Here is a 16,164-nt window from a genome sequence, read left to right as displayed (position 1 = left end):
CTCAAATTATGCCTAAATATGAAATTTTGTTAAATTTGTTGGGAAATTTACAGAGAAATTCACAAATTTATGTTTGTGCTTTTTTTTTTTTTTTTTTTCAGTTTGCAGGAAGAATAGTTTACTTGACGAACTTCTTAATATATGGTAACCTATTTTCCTTTCCCTTGAGCGGAAGAAAGTCACAATCGTTCCTTTTTTCAAATAATGTTCTTTATATTATATATTTAATTATAACTGTTATTACTTCAAGTAATTTTTTCTTTTCGAATTTCATTTTAATTGTTTAAGTTGCATGGTTTCTTTCGAATAACTGTTTTAAAAATTTCTATTTACCCATTCGATTTGGGTAGTTTCAATAAAAGGTGCATCATTTATTTTCTTCAGATAATTTTCTTTGTAATTTTTTTTTTTTTTTTTTTTTTCCCCTTCTTTGCCATAGTTGTTGTTTTAGGTAATTTTTAAATTTTCAGACTTTTATTTTAATTGTTTGTGTTGCACTGTCTTTTCAGATAATTATTTTAAAATTTTCTATTTATTCATTCGAACTGAGCCTTTTAAATATATTTATTAATATAAATTTTTCAGGATTTTATTTTATTTATTTAAATTGCATTTCTTTTGAAAGAATAGACTACGATGCATCTGAAAATTGAATATATTAAAAGAGAAAATACAGTAAAGCACAGTTAACACGCCTTTCAATGTTCCGTTTAGAAAAGATATATAAATGAGAAGGAAGTATAATCGAGATTTTAACTTAGGGTGACTTGCATATATTGCTTTAAATAGCTTTAACATTGTGCACATTGCTTTACACAATTTTATCATCCTAAATTTAGTTTCTTAAAATGTTATTCATACCTTAGTCAAATATTTTATTTTTGAAATTGCAAGAATCAAATATATCATACGATAAAAAAGTTTTAAATAAAAAAAAATACTAATTTAATTTTTTCCCCCTTAATGGCTTGCTTTTTTTCTTCAGGCATTCTGCAAGTATATACAAAACCGTCCAACTTTTCGAAACACCTTGGTATTTCTGACGCCAAATTCTCCTTCAAATTTTTGCTTATTTTATTTTCTTCTTTCCTTCTACATTTATTTTTAGTGCTCACACAAGAAAATTAAGATTTTTCAATTGTTACACTTCCATAAATTTTGCATTCTTGTCAAATTTTTTAAAATATCAATTACATCAATTGCGTTTCCAGCTGAAGACACTTTTTCATTTTCTAGACATTTTAACTATAAATAAAGTTTAAAGCAAAGTCCAAAGTATAAATATTTTAATTAAAAGATTTTTTGCTAAATGACAAAGAAATAAAATACTCGAGCAGTGTTTATTCTGCACCACCGAGAGACTGATTATTATATTGGCTGCAAACAAACTAAATCATATTAAAGATCATGTTTTTTATACAATTAGTAGAATTATTTACTTAAAATATTCTTTCTAAGAGAATTAATGTAAAAATTTATATATATATTAAACTGGGACATGACCCAAACTGTCAACGTCCTGTTGCTTAAAAACATTGTGAAAATAAACATTAAACGAACTTTTTCAGTTTTAGACAATTCAATTTAAATGCACTTAAAGTAAAGTAGCAGACAATAACATGGTAAAGGTAAAAATTTACTAAAAACACAAATATTTTTTAAAAAAGGAAGAAATTAAAAAGAAAGTTAAAATTTTGAATAATATCCATAATTTTAAGAAAGTAGCTTTTCATATAGTATTAATAAATATTTATTACGAATCTTTGAGGGAAAAAATTTCATATAATTAGTTCTCCGTAAAACTTTATTTGAAATTTAAGGTTAAAAATAGCTGTGGCAATTCACTATAACAAAAAATCCATAAACCACATTTGGCGTTAGAAAATGTTGAATAAAAAAACTCTAATTTTTTGTAGATATGCTTAGCTTGGATAACTACACCTACTTTAAGATGGTGGTAAAATTTTATGGGTTATAATTCAAAATTTTTTTTCAAAAAATTTATAAAAATTATTTAAAAATACAAATTTTAAAAATAAATCATAAAAAATGGGTGAATTTTATTTGGAATGAACCTAAATTTCGAAACGAGAAAGGAAAAATCAAAAAAGTTTAATAAAAAAAGAGATATTAATAAATATATATCAAATGTAATTGACGTTAAGGAGCTAAAATTTTGAGAGCTAATTTTTTTAAAAACTACTCATACGATTTTTACAAAATTTTGCAGACTGGCATAATTTGAGCTGTAGAATTGAAATACGGAAAAAAATTGGTATGTTATTTCAAAAAAGTGTGATTTTGTGTCAAAATACCTATGTTAGAATAGTGCCATATATAAATCTAATACATATCCTAAGTCACGCTTTCAAGACATGAAAAACACAATATGAATTTTGTCAATTGGCACAGTGGAACAAGAGTTATAGAACTGTCCCACCCTTTTTTTGTGCAGTGCACATAAAAATTACTGTTGCTAACTATGATATAGAACTATCTTGTGTACACAAAAAACAATTGGATGTGCATTATCATGGAATAAAATTATGGTTTTTAAGTGGCCACATCCGCATTCGAGCATCACCTTTTTAACTAGGCAGTTAAGCCTCTCCAATGCAAATCTGTTGCAACCTTTCTTTCTTCAAATCAAAATATCACATATATACATACAAAAAATAAGAATTTTACATTCAAACTCACATACAATTTATATTTTAGCCTTCCTCTCGAAAAACAAAAAGAAAAATGAACTACAGTCAAAAGTCGTTAATTCGGACACCCATAATCCGGAATGATCTATAATCCGGACCTCAAAGCTACAAACTTTCTGTGCATGCGTCGCATTGACGCATGCGCGTAAGACCTTTACGGCTGCGAATATGCTTGTGCGCGTATGCAAAATATGTTTACGAGTGCGCGTTTAATGTACAATGGACAGTATAAGCTAAGCTAAAATTATCTATTTCAGTTAATGTTGCACATTGCGTTGTTCCTTAATCTTCAAATTGGATCCGGCTTATTATTTTTTGCAGACTATTAGAGCAATTTTATAAAAGTAAGCTTGAACTTTCGATTATGTGAAATAGAATTTCTAATATATATTTATTAATATGTAAAGGATCTACAAAGCGAAAGTATGTTTCGAAGTTCATTAAACAAAAAGTGGAATTGCTGCAAAAAATGGATAAAGGCATATCCTTTATTTATCTAAACTTTAACGTTTATTTATCTAAACTTTGTTTATCTTTAATGCCAGGGTGTGCAATGAATTGGAAGTTGATCTGTCAGCACTATCCTTATCTTCAGGGCAGATGTTTTTATTTTATTTGGCTTATAATTCCTTATTAAATGTAGTATTTCATCTCGATGTACTCCGCCTTTCATATGATTTAAATCAAATTCCTCGTTATTATAATTCGCTTCCGATAGCGAAGAAAGTGACAGAGGTTATTGAAAACGGAAAAATTTCGATTCATAAATTAGTCAGTAGACACAGCAATTACAGGACTTGAACAATGGAACTTTATAACTGAACAAGAAATTATGTCTGTTTATAGAATTAAAGAGAATGTATTATCACATAAAAAACGAAGCAACTTAAACAACTTACATTAAAAGAAATGTTTAATAAAGTAAACAAATAAATGTTAAGCTGCTTTTTTTTTTTTTTTTTTTTTTTTTTTTTTTTTATTATTTTTTATTTTGATACCCTTTAGATCATAATTGTTCTTTATTTCATAAATTACGGTTTCATATTTTTAATTTTATAATTTCTGCATGCCATCTTACCAGATTTAAACTGATGATCTATAATCCGGAAAAATCGATGATCCGGAATCGCCGAAGTCCCGACGAGTCCGGATTAACGACTTTTGACTATTAATAACACATAACCATAGACAGCAGCTTGAAGAGAAATTAGTAAATGAGAAAAATTTCATAATTAAGATATTCATAAAATAAAGAATAAAGAATTCAAATACATTACGAATCAAGACTGGAAACAAAAGAGAATATTCAGTAATAAAGCGAATATTATCAAAAAGAATTTGCAGCTGTTAAGGCAATTTCAACATTATGAAGTGATTTTAAATCTTGAGATTATACAGTTTTTCAAAAACCTATAATTCCTACATATGTAACTAAAATACAAATAGTTCACTGCAGAGCTTGGTTTTGCAGCCATAAGCCAAACAGAAAGCAATTTTTGTATTCTTTAATGAACATAAAATAAACTAAAACAAAAAGAAAGGTTTTATTTTGATAATATAAAAATTCAAATTTTTTTTTTAGTTAATGCATTTTCAAAAAGATGAAAATTAAATTCAAAAATCAATATCGTTTATTTAATAGGGAAAAATTTACTCACAAAAATAATCAGATACTTTAAGTAATAGTAAAAAATTTACATTGTTTTTGCTTCTTAGCCTTTCATGAGATCACCTTTACACTTGATCACTTCATTTAATCTTTGGTCGCCCAAACGGTATAGTGGTTAGGGAAGCCCACTACGGTACCGAAGGGCCCGGGTTCTCCGGGAAGTCCAACCTCTCTTTGGAGTAGGCTCTCGAAAGCATTGTTCCATGTAATATGAATAAGACAACAACAACATTTAATCTTTGTGGCATTGATTTTACGAGTTTTCTGTTATTTTTTGGAGTATTTTTATGCCACTCCTCTTGGATTACTGCTATGAAAATATGCTCAATTTTCAATTTTTGTTTCTAGTTCCTTCCAAATATGTTCAATAGGATTCCATTCTGGCGATTGGAATACTGCCTTAATTACTTTTGGACACTTATATAACAGCCAGAGTCTAATTGTGCACAGTATGCTTTGGATCATTGCCCTGGTAGAATTTGAAACTATTTTGAACAGTAAGTTTTTGTGCTGACGATGCCAAATTTCACTTCAAGATGTCAAGGTACTTATACTGATCCATAATACCATCCATAAACTCTATACTACCAACACTGGAATGTGGCATAGATTCTCCATACCATAACTCATACTCCTTCATGTTTAATACTTGCTACTAAGTTTTGCTTTCGAAACTCTTCTTTGAGTTTCCTACACACCAGCACTTGTCCAACTGAGCAAAAAATGTTAATTTGCTTTCATCAGCAAACAACACTTTTTTCCAGCAGTCAGGTGTCTTTTGTTTCATCAATTTTGTGAAAGCGAGTTGAAATTTTCGATTTTTTCTTTAACCAATATAAAATTTTCTTCTTGCTACTCGCTTCTACCTACAACTACCATGATACTGCTCCAATACCAATACTCTACAATACCAATGCTCCAATAATACTATCCTACAAATTGCATTACTCTTCTTACAGTTTATGGATTTACACATATTCCATATAATTCAAGAAGTTCCGCAACAAGTTTAGGAGCACTCAGTCTTGATTCCTTTTAATATTCCTTAGAATAAAATGCTTCATTCTATAAGAATAAGATAACTTAAATGGTCGTCCAGGTTTATATATATATATATATATATATATATATATAAGTAAATAGGCAATTTTTCTAATAAATTTCCCTTTCTTTTGATGGAAATCAATAACTAATCTGTGAGTTTCTAACAATGTTCCCTTTCACTGCAAGAATACATTAAAATAACCACTGCAAGAAAAACTAAAATAACAAACATTTTCTAAAAAGAAAATTTGAATTAAAATAGCAAATGATTTTTAGATTTTTGCCTAGTTTCTTTATTCTAATTCCATAAAATACTGTTTTTTATTTATTACAAACAATTTTAGTTAGAAATTATGAAAATGCCCGATTAATTTTGTGATATCTTTTTTCCCCATTTCAGCCTAAAATGCTATAAATCCTTTGAGAATATATAGTCAATAAAATGGAAAACACACAGAAGTTCTTGTCACTCAATAATACTCCCTAACTTTTGAAAATATCTGCACAACTCTTAAACATCCCAAACATAATTTCACAGATATAATTTCATTTGAAAATAAAATTTTACAGTTGTCTCTCAAACATAAGGACACTAAAATTAAATAAAATTTGATCAGGAAATTGCTAAAAACAAAATCTGCAGCTTGATGAAATATATGGCAGTAAAAATAGCAAAAGCAAAACATTTAATTTTTTTAATTTACTATTTAATTTTTTCAAATTAATTTAGTACAAAAACAGAGCTAAGAAAATATGAATTCAAAGGGAATATTTTTTAATATTTTATTTAAAAGCTTTTCTCCTATTACTTACAAAAATTTATAGTCACCGATAATTTTTGTGAGACACTGTATGAAAAAATTAACATGAAACACAGTTTAACAGTTTTAGTTTACTTCAGTTTTCTAAAACTGAATACATGAATACATCAAAACTGATAATATTGACATTCATAAATTAATGGGAAAGAAAAACATTATTTGATACATATACAGATAATCCTACTTTATATCACTTTTTTCACAAAAAAAGTCTTCCATACCACATTTTTCAATTTATGAAAGAAATCTAAAGAGATTTGGGGGTTTCATGAGAAAAAAGAAAAATGTAAAAATAACATTTGCTGCTTCTTTCAAAGCATCAGCTGGAGAAAAATATAGCTTCGACTGCAAAAAAATATGCAAGTATACAGAGTTTTGTCTACCATTTTGATGATCTATGATAGATTTAATCATTCTAATGCTGTCATACTTCCAAGTCTGTAATACGAGCTATCAAATACTGACTTTTAGCTTTGAGGCACATAGATAATTGAGCCACAGTCATGTTGACCTGGTGAATAAAAATGACAATTTTTTCTCTGTCCACCAATATTTCCTAATTATTACAACCTCTGCTATTTAAACTGTGCCTAAATTATTGCCAAACAAAGAGCAGCCCTAACCATTCTGAATTTTAGTCCACCTGCTATGAAAAGAGGTTTGAGTAGAACTGCTGCTTTGGCACAATCCATTAACTTGAGGGATAATAGATTTAAAGTTGTAAGTTTAAGCATTTATATGGAGAAATTCTTGGGATCAGTAAATGTTTTTGTGTCTACATTCAAAAGAATCATGGAAATATACTAGTTACAGACTGCATATGAGATGTAAATATGTTTGTTGCACACGTTCTTAATTTTTTCTTGATTAAGACTCATTGATAATTATCTGTGCACTGCTTAAATAAGGGGGATCAACAAGGAAGTACCCTTTTACCACAGTACCCTGTATTGCCTACCAGTTCCCCTTTTGACTAGTGATGAGTCGGTACTACCGAACCGGGTATTTTGTAACGGGTACTGAAAATCGGTACATCCAAGTACCTGTTACTTCAGTACCGAAATCGGTACTTTTCGGTATTCGTTACTTTTGTACCGAAACGGGTACTTTTTGGTATTCGTTACTTCTGTACCAAAACGGGTACTTTTCGGTATTCGTTACTTCTGTACCGAAACGGATACTTTTCGGTATTCGTTACTTCTGTACCGAAACGGGTGCTTTTCGGTATTCATTACTTCTGTACCGAAACGGGTGCTTTTCGGTATTCGTTACTTTGTAACGAAAATATGCATCTCTTCTCAGTATTTCGGTATTCGTTAATGGAGGATCGATGAGGGTTCAGCTCACTTCGGTTTTGGTACGAGGACAGTAGTATCTGGTTGTATTTGTGAAATGGTGATATGCGCTCCTCTTGTCCATGAATAGTCTGCTCCTCAGACACTTCCGTAGTTGATATGTTTTCTGATATTCAAAATCTTACTCCGTACAGATAAAATCAAACACGTGGTGACGTGGCAGAGTTCCTTCAGTGCACAAAATCGTTATCAGTACTCCAAATCGTTACTAGGGCACTTCGGTACTCCAAATCGTTACTAGGGTACTTTGGTACTCCAAATTGTTACTAGGGTACTCCAGTACAGCAAACCGTTACTAGGGTACTATGGTACAGCAAACCGTTACTCCGGTATTTCGTTACTTCGGTTCTCCAAATCGTTACTTGGGTATTCGGTACTTGAAAAAGTAATGGTTACTTGAGTAACGGGTACTTGTCTGTACCCGTTACTCTCGTACCGGGTACAAGAATGTACCGAAGTTGCCCATCACTACTTTTGACACAGCTTAATTCAAGGTTGTCATTGCTATTATCTCTAAACTCCTATATTTTTAGCTACCGTCCCAGTTCAGTTTACATGTTATTTCTGTTTATTTTGACTCTGCATACTATTCTTATTTTTAGCACTAATTTAAATTAACTTAGTTGATATTACTTAACAGTTCTTTTAAGGCCTCAAAAGTATACAAAATTTGGTCATACAATGATTGATAATTACCTTTACACTATACGCCTTTTTACATCAAGTATGATTGAACAAAATTGCTCTATTTTCATAAAACAGATAAAGGCTGTATATAATCCTTACCATATTAACTTTGCTTAATAGTTTTCTCAAAAAGCTAATTACAGATACCTTTATGCAATAAAAAAACTATACAAAATATTAAACATTAGTCAAAATTTTATACCAGAAAAAAAATATGAAGCTATTACTTACAGATTGAGCTTGTGGAGTAAAATCTAGGATATGCTCCTGCAAACTCTGATACAATTTTAATGCACTGTTATCTTTACCAAGGCAAACATTATGTACCAACCTATAGAATAAAAAATTTTTTAAAAATTAAAAAATTTTAAAAAAATCTACCTCAGTAATTATTATTTTAGCTCAAACCAATACAGTTTAATATTTCCAATCTGTACATCATTCCATTAAGTACACCTAAACATGCAAAATTCAAGTCATTTACTTTAATGTGTATTATATATAGATGATGCTTGTTATGACAACTATAAGTAGTATTTTATAAACTGGTGTAAAACATCCTTACCTGATGAAAATATAATCAATTCCTTTCATTACATCATAGCTGGTAATTTCAAAATATGAAAAAGCGGAGAATCTTGCAGAAAACCAGGAGTTGCCAAGAAGTGGTGTTCTTTTTTTTTTTTTTTTTTTTTTTTTTTCTGGGCAGCAATGTCATTTCAAAATAACTCCATATTAATTCAAAATTTTTTTGTAATATACTATTGTGATTGACTATTGAGCTATTTATAATGTGTTTCTGGTGTAAAATATATTAATATTTAATTAGATATTCTACATTTTATATTCTTTGGCTACTTCAGTTTTATATTTTTGTAATGTGAGAAGATCCTGAGCAAGGCAGAATTTTATTTAATGACGTACTTTTTCAGTAGGATGAAAATAAAATGAATAATTAATGTTCATACTACAGTCAAAAGTCGTTAATCCGGACTCGTCGGGACTTCGGCGATTCCGGATTATCGATTTTTCCAGATCATAGATCATCAGTTTAAATCTGGTAAGATGGCATGCAGAAATTACAAAATTAAAAATATGAAACCATAATTTATGAAATAAAGAACAATTATGATCTAAAGGGTATCAAAATTTACAAAAAGAAAAAGCTTAATATTTATTTGTTTACTTTATTAAACATTTCCTTCAATGTAAGTTGCTTCGTTTCATGTGATAATACTTTCTCTTTAATTCTATTAAACAGACATAATTTCTTGTTTAGTTACAAAGTTCCGCTGTTCAAGTCCTATAATTGCTGTGTTGAGAATACCGACTAATTTGTCAATCGAAATGCTTTCGTTTTCAATAACCTCTGGGTCACTTTCTTCACTATCGGAAGCGAATTATAATGACGAGGAACTTGATTTAAATCATATCAAAGACCGAGATGAAATACTACACTTAGTACGGAATTATAAACCAAATAAAATAAAAACATCTGCTCTGAAGATAAGGATAGTGCTGACAGATCAACTTCCAATCCCCAGCGTGAAATTGATAAACAGATTTCGGATTTCAAAACATACTTTCGCTTTGTAGATACAAATTACATATTAGTAAATATATATCGGAAATTCTATTTGACATAATCTTTCTAATCTATCATAATCTAATAATGACGTTTCTGCCCCCCCCCTCTGCCGCAGAGCAGTGTGAAATTGATAAACAGATTTCGGATTTCAAAACATACTTTCGCTTTGTAGTAAATATATATCGGAAATTCTATTTGACATAATCGAAAGTTCAAGCTTACTTTTATAAAATTGCTCTAACAGTCTGCAAAAAATAATAAGCCAGATACGATTCGAAGATTAAGGAACAACACAATCTGCAACATTAACTGAATTAGATAACTTTAGCTTAGCGTATAACTCCGTTACACATTAAACGCGCATGCGCACAAACATATTCGCAGTGCAAGGGTCTTATGCGCTCCCGTAAACGCCTGTGCGCATGCGTGAACGCGACGCATGCGCAGAAAGTTTGTAGCTTTGAGGTCCGGATTATGGGTGTCCGAATTAACGACTTTTGACTGTATTATGTAAACAAACTTACTATATGTGAATAAATTAAAATATCATTTTTTCATGTAAAATAAATTAAACATAAATATTAACTGATTAAATGTTGCTCGAATCACGATGAAAAGTTCTGTAAATACCTACAGCAAATTAAGACAAATCAAATAAAATTTAATAGGAAAAGTTATGCTGAAAATCATTAGAAGTGAAAGAATGGAATTAGCCCAATTTCAGTTTCCTTTACCTAATAAACTGCATTTATTGGCAGGAAATGTTTTACTTTGTAAAAGATAAAAATTTGAAATCAGGAGATATAATGAAAAATTAGGAATTTCCTTCTAAAATTGGAAGTTGGTAATTATGTAATACAGGGTATCCAGGAATTCTTTCCCTGCTTATAAATATTCATAACACATAAAATATGACATAAAGACACATACTTTTTTACCTTGAATTGCATGTAACATATTCAAGTTTTTGTGTACTTTTGTGTGTGTAGTAAGTTTTGTGTAAATTTATACATGTGATTCTTTCATTGCCCAAAGGATATCCAGGTGATATTTCAATTCCATCCTTGTGTTGGTCAACATTACATGAGAGATGGATGTTATGACTTCAGTAATTCTGCATTGTAATACTACAATACAGGCATGAAAGCGCATGTTGGCAAAAAAAGCTGAATAACGCGCGGACACAAAATTACACAAAAACTAATTGCGCACGCGCGACCTCAAAAAAAAAAACACATTTTAATATAAAAAGTATTAAACATATACATATAATTAAACTAAAATAATACTTGTACTTACTATTTTGCTATTAATTTTATCTTGTAAAAAAAAATTAATAAATCACCAAGAGATTGTAATGAATTAACCTTCTTTAAGATGCTATTTATGTAACTTAATTTAACAGTTGATACATGAATACTGTACACAGCATTACAACACACTAATATACATATTTATGTTATATATTACTGCCCATTTTCAGGCAATAACAAGTTTTAGAGATAATATATAACTGTTACTATAGCTCTCAATTATCTTCAATAAACAGTACTTTGTATAACACCAGAAAAAGTAGTCATATGAGATAATATAGTTACAAAATAACATATAGTTAAAGGAGGAATACAAAAAATAGCTATTTTGTCTCAGTCTCACTCGATCCTGATTAAAAATTTTTAGGGAAAAAGCTTTTTCTTTTTTGCTACTTTTGCAGCCAACTTTTTTAATTTCCGTTTGCGAGTTTGTCTCGATTTCTTTTCAGCAGCTTTCATACAATCCATTGATACTTTTTTATTTTCTTCTTTATTTTCTGCAATGTTTAATTGCTTTTTTTTTTTTTTTTTTTAGATTCTCGCTCCTCCTTTTTAATCTCTAGCTCTTCTTTGTACAGTTTATGAGCATTCCTTAAATTTTTACATGGAGTTTTGTGTACTGGAGAATGCATGTGGTTATCCTTATGTCCGACAGATGGCACCAGCACTGATGGCTGAAATTATTGAAGTCCGCTCTTGTTTTACGGTTGGTTGCTCTTCTTTGATTCGATATCCTGCGCATCTAGTTCCGCCTTTCCACATAAGCCCCACCTACTTCGTCTTGATGTGAAACAACGTATTTCGTGATCTCAGCTCAGGCAAACTCGAAAAGTTCGCAACAAGGAGTGCCCACGTTTGATCGCTAACCCAGCGTAATATTATACGATGGCATGATGTAAAGTTTTTTTACAAAGAAAAGAGGAAGAAAGAGAGCATGTCCTGTATTTACCTCCCCACACAACACCACGCCGGTCGCGATTTTTCAACGGTTCTGCATCGATCTCAGAAACAGCCTGGGTGATGTTCAAAAAAGCGGAATTACGCGAAAACACAGAAAACTTTGATACCTGTACAATATCATTCACTGGTGTCTAGTAAACCTGGTCCTTGACATAACCGCAAAGGAAGAAATTCAGTGGTGTTGTCTGGTGATCGTGAAGGCCAGTTTATGGAACTATCCTAATAGGCATGGATATCTAACCACCACTAAATTAACGCACTATCTTGTGGAAAATTAAGTCCAGAATATCCCAAATCTGTGGCACAATAAGTAATTGCAATATATTGCGATAGGTATTGACTGTGATCATCTTTTGACTGAAGACACAGGTTCCATGATTTAATTGTGCATAAAATCGCACCACACATTCAGCTTGTGGCTGTTTCTGATGGTCTCCAACATAGTGTGAAGAATCTCGCATCCCCAGATTCTAGCATTGTGTCACTTGACACCACCATTCAAATGAAATGTGGCCTCATCTGAGAAAAGGACACATTTCAGATAGTCAATATTTTTTTCAATCTCACACAGCTTGGCAACAGCAAAGTCATAATGAGCAAGGCAATCAATCCAACAAACAAAGTAACAGTAAGCATGTACACCAAAACTTGAATATGTTACATGCAATTCAATATAAAAAATATTTGTCAATGTGTTACATTTTGTGCTTTATGAATATTTGTAATCAGAAAAAGAATTTTGGGACATATTGTATAGTGATCACTCGGTACAGTTCAAAAGCATGACAATGTAATAATAATAAATTAAATAAATAATAAATGAATAATTTATGCTAACATAACTTATTAACACAAATTTTGTAAAGTTTGAAGGCAACCCACATAGGTTCCTATTTTTGAAGTAACAAATTCTTCAGAATTTTTCTGCGCCTTCAAGAAGATGAAACAATGTCATCTTTCTTGAAATTTATAGTTTAATATAAAATTTAAGCAAATTGAGATATCTTTACCAAGTTTTTATTTTTAATTCCAGTAAAATTTTATTTTTAATTTAACCACTTAATTCTTTAACTAATTATAAAGCATACAAAATCTGTAAGTAAAGCAATACGAGTATGTTTAAAACAGAATTCTAGATCTTGAAGAAGAATTAAATTTTGATTAATCTTTAGTTGTATCACACTGCTGATAATGGTTAAAAATATATAACATGTCATAGCTTTCAACCCTGAACATGAAAATTCAGGAGGTTTTTCAGACCCGAAATTGGGTGTTTCTGGAAGTTTTCCGCATTGTATGGTAGCACCTTTTCAAACGAACTTCAAACTGGCCTTGAAGACCCTTTATAATGGTTATTCAACTATTTATAATGATTCTGATGTAAAACATATTAATATTAGTTGGTAAGTTAAATTAAAATTTACTTTTTACTTGCCTTTTTAGTATTATTTATGTATTTTTTTATAAATAGCATCTAGTTTCTTTTTGATTTATTTGCATAATTTGTGCCAGGGAAGTTTTTTTTACGCAAGAGTTTCTAAATTACTTTGGTTTTCTACTCTTAATTGACTTTAGTTATCCTAGTCTTTACTTGCTAATTTCTCTAAATTCCACTTGTTTAAATTTCTTTTTAGTAATTCACAATTTTTGGTTTTGAATTTTTCTTTTACCCTTGCCTACATGAATGACGAAACATGAATTGAATAACTGAAGAGTTAGGTTTGGAGGCAACTTCGCCTTGATAAGTCTGTCTCCTGCCTGCTCAACAATTATTCACTTATGCATTTTTATAAATTTTTAGGATTAAAAAAAAATTATTGGAATTATATATTATACATTTATTATATATTCATAGATTTTGATACTTGCACTTGATTTACATATGCTCTCAGAATTTAATGATATTGTAGATTATTATAACATAGCAATAATTAATCATTTATTTGTAATTCAAGTTCATTTAAAATTTAATCAACTTTAAATTTGCTTTTTACGAATAGAGAATGTTTTTTAAAATTTAATATTTAATTAGATCTTCTAAACTTTAAATTAGATATTCTAAATTTTATGTCCTTTGGCTCTAATTTAATTTTGTAATTTTCTTACACTTTTATACTAAAAAAAATCTTGAGTAGAGAAGGAAGAGTTTAATTTAGTGCAGTACTTTCAAATGTGACAAATATTATATTAAATAATATACATACAGTTGTGTAGATAAACACAGTACTGTACTATTCACTGAAGTAAAACAAAATGAAATATAAATACTACCTAATTAAACATAGGCTGAATTTTCATAAAAGGTTCGATACTTACACTTACCTGGTGCAATTTAATGATTTTTTTTGTAAGTAAAAAGATAAGTTACTTGATGAGTGCAAGATTGTAGTTTTTGCACCTGTTTTTAAAAAGATTTCCAAACTATCAATATTTATTTTAAGTTGGCAAGCATTATCAACAAATGAGCATGTAAGCCTATTTTAGCAATTTAAAATGCAAATTTTAATTATTAAATGAGGATTATGTGATGCATTAAAAAACACATTACATTCATCTCCAGATCTTTCCGTAATTTTTTAGCATTCTTCTTCCAAGTACACAGTGCTCTGTTTTCACTTTAAAAAAATCAGAGAATTCCAGAGGCGGGAGGGCTGTGTGATCACCGAGGCAAGCGGCAGCACGATCGCTGCGCTCCGTAAAAAAGTGAAAATTTTTCCTTTCCTCTTGGTGATTATCAATTAAATTTCTTTGAAAAATTTTTTATTTTTCCTCTACAAAACCTATATCATTCCAATGAATTTCGGCTCCGATGTTGACGAGAATAAAACAGCGGACAATGTAAGGATATACTTCAAAAGACTGGAATTTTAAGATAAGTACTTTTCTTTCATCTAAACTAAATCAAATTTCTATAAATAAGTGCCTTTAAATCAATAAATCTTAATTTTTCATCAGTTTAAAGCATTAAAAAATACTTGAAATTGCCATTGCTTGTGGCTTCCTTTGTGTATCAACTCGAAACAGACGCCAGCATTATCAGTTCACCTCTGTCAACACTTACAAAGCCCTTAAGGAATCTCGAGAGAGGGAAAATTTGGGGATGAGAGGGATAATTTGGGCATCGCGCTATTTCCCTCTCGGATCTTCTGGATTCTCTTTTCTTTCTAGATCGCTTGAATATAGTTTCGCCTTTAAATAATATTATACCTCACCGATTTTTCTCATACTGTTCTTTGCTATCTGTTAAATGTCCATATGTAAGGGATGGTTTATTCTTCACCGCCTTAAATAAATTTTTAGAACTATGAGCTTATATAAATAACAGTGTGCCTCATTGTGTTATATTAACATTATTTAACTAGTAATAAATTATGATAGTAGAATAATTAATCTTGTAATAAATTATGATAGTTAAATTAATAAATACTGTTTAATTTGTGTTTTTAATACATATACTCAGTTATTTACACACATAAATATATATATATATATTTTTTATTTTATTTTTTTATTTATTTATTTTTTTTTGGGTGTATGCGGTTGTGGTCTTGTATTGTATATGGTTCTATGTTGTTAGTCTGCTGCTGCTTTTTGAAAAATGTATGAAAATGTTGAGAATGAAAGTAGCATAAGTTACTTTGGTTAAATTAATATATACTTTTGTTTGACGACCTTTGTTGATATCTCAGGATGCAAGCATACATATTACTTTATATTCCATGCTAAATACCTTGATACGAAGCATTTTAACACCGTCAATATTTGTTTTTTCCCCAGTAACACATCTATTCACCATTACCAAACACACTCACTACACAAACACACCTGTGAGACACTATTTATTGTAAATGAAGACAGTTTCTTCTCCTTTTAACTACACTCATGGACACAATCGTATTTTAGGATATTTTCTACTTCTTTTCGTTTTCTTTCTATAGGCCCTTTTTTTTTTTTTTTTTTTTTTCTTTTTCCCTCTATTATTTTTGGGCCATTTATTTAAAATTTTATTTTGTCCC

The 16,164-nt window shown here is 29.9% G+C and overlaps 1 protein-coding gene across 12 annotated transcripts in view; it reads right to left on the bottom strand.

Moving 5' to 3' along the window:
- LOC146994835 (cullin-5-like) overlaps positions 1–16,164 on the bottom strand; it is a 155,836-nt gene that overhangs the window by 65,756 nt on the left and 73,916 nt on the right. For 7 of the 12 annotated variants that reach the window (XM_085826231.1, XM_085826226.1, XM_085826225.1 and 4 more), the window contains one exon: positions 8,519–8,618. The exons of 2 other annotated variants lie outside the window; for them this stretch is intronic. In XM_085826231.1, the coding sequence (XP_085682357.1) occupies positions 8,519–8,618 (100 nt within the window). Of the gene's footprint in view, positions 1–8,518; positions 8,619–8,852; positions 9,609–14,470; positions 14,547–14,696; positions 15,117–16,164 lie in introns of those variants that run through there. 3 more of the 12 variants (XM_085826235.1, XM_085826230.1, XM_085826228.1) reach the window with 3 other exon arrangements.

The sequence above is a fragment of the Stegodyphus dumicola genome, chromosome 11 (assembly GCF_044657685.1).
Source record: "Stegodyphus dumicola isolate Sdum_Otavi_A_Nest chromosome 11, ASM4465768v1".
In the NCBI taxonomy this organism is placed as follows: Eukaryota; Metazoa; Arthropoda; class Arachnida; order Araneae; family Eresidae; genus Stegodyphus; species Stegodyphus dumicola.
Note: the sequence above shows the minus strand (reverse complement) of the source record. Positions and strands in the feature narration are given on the sequence as shown.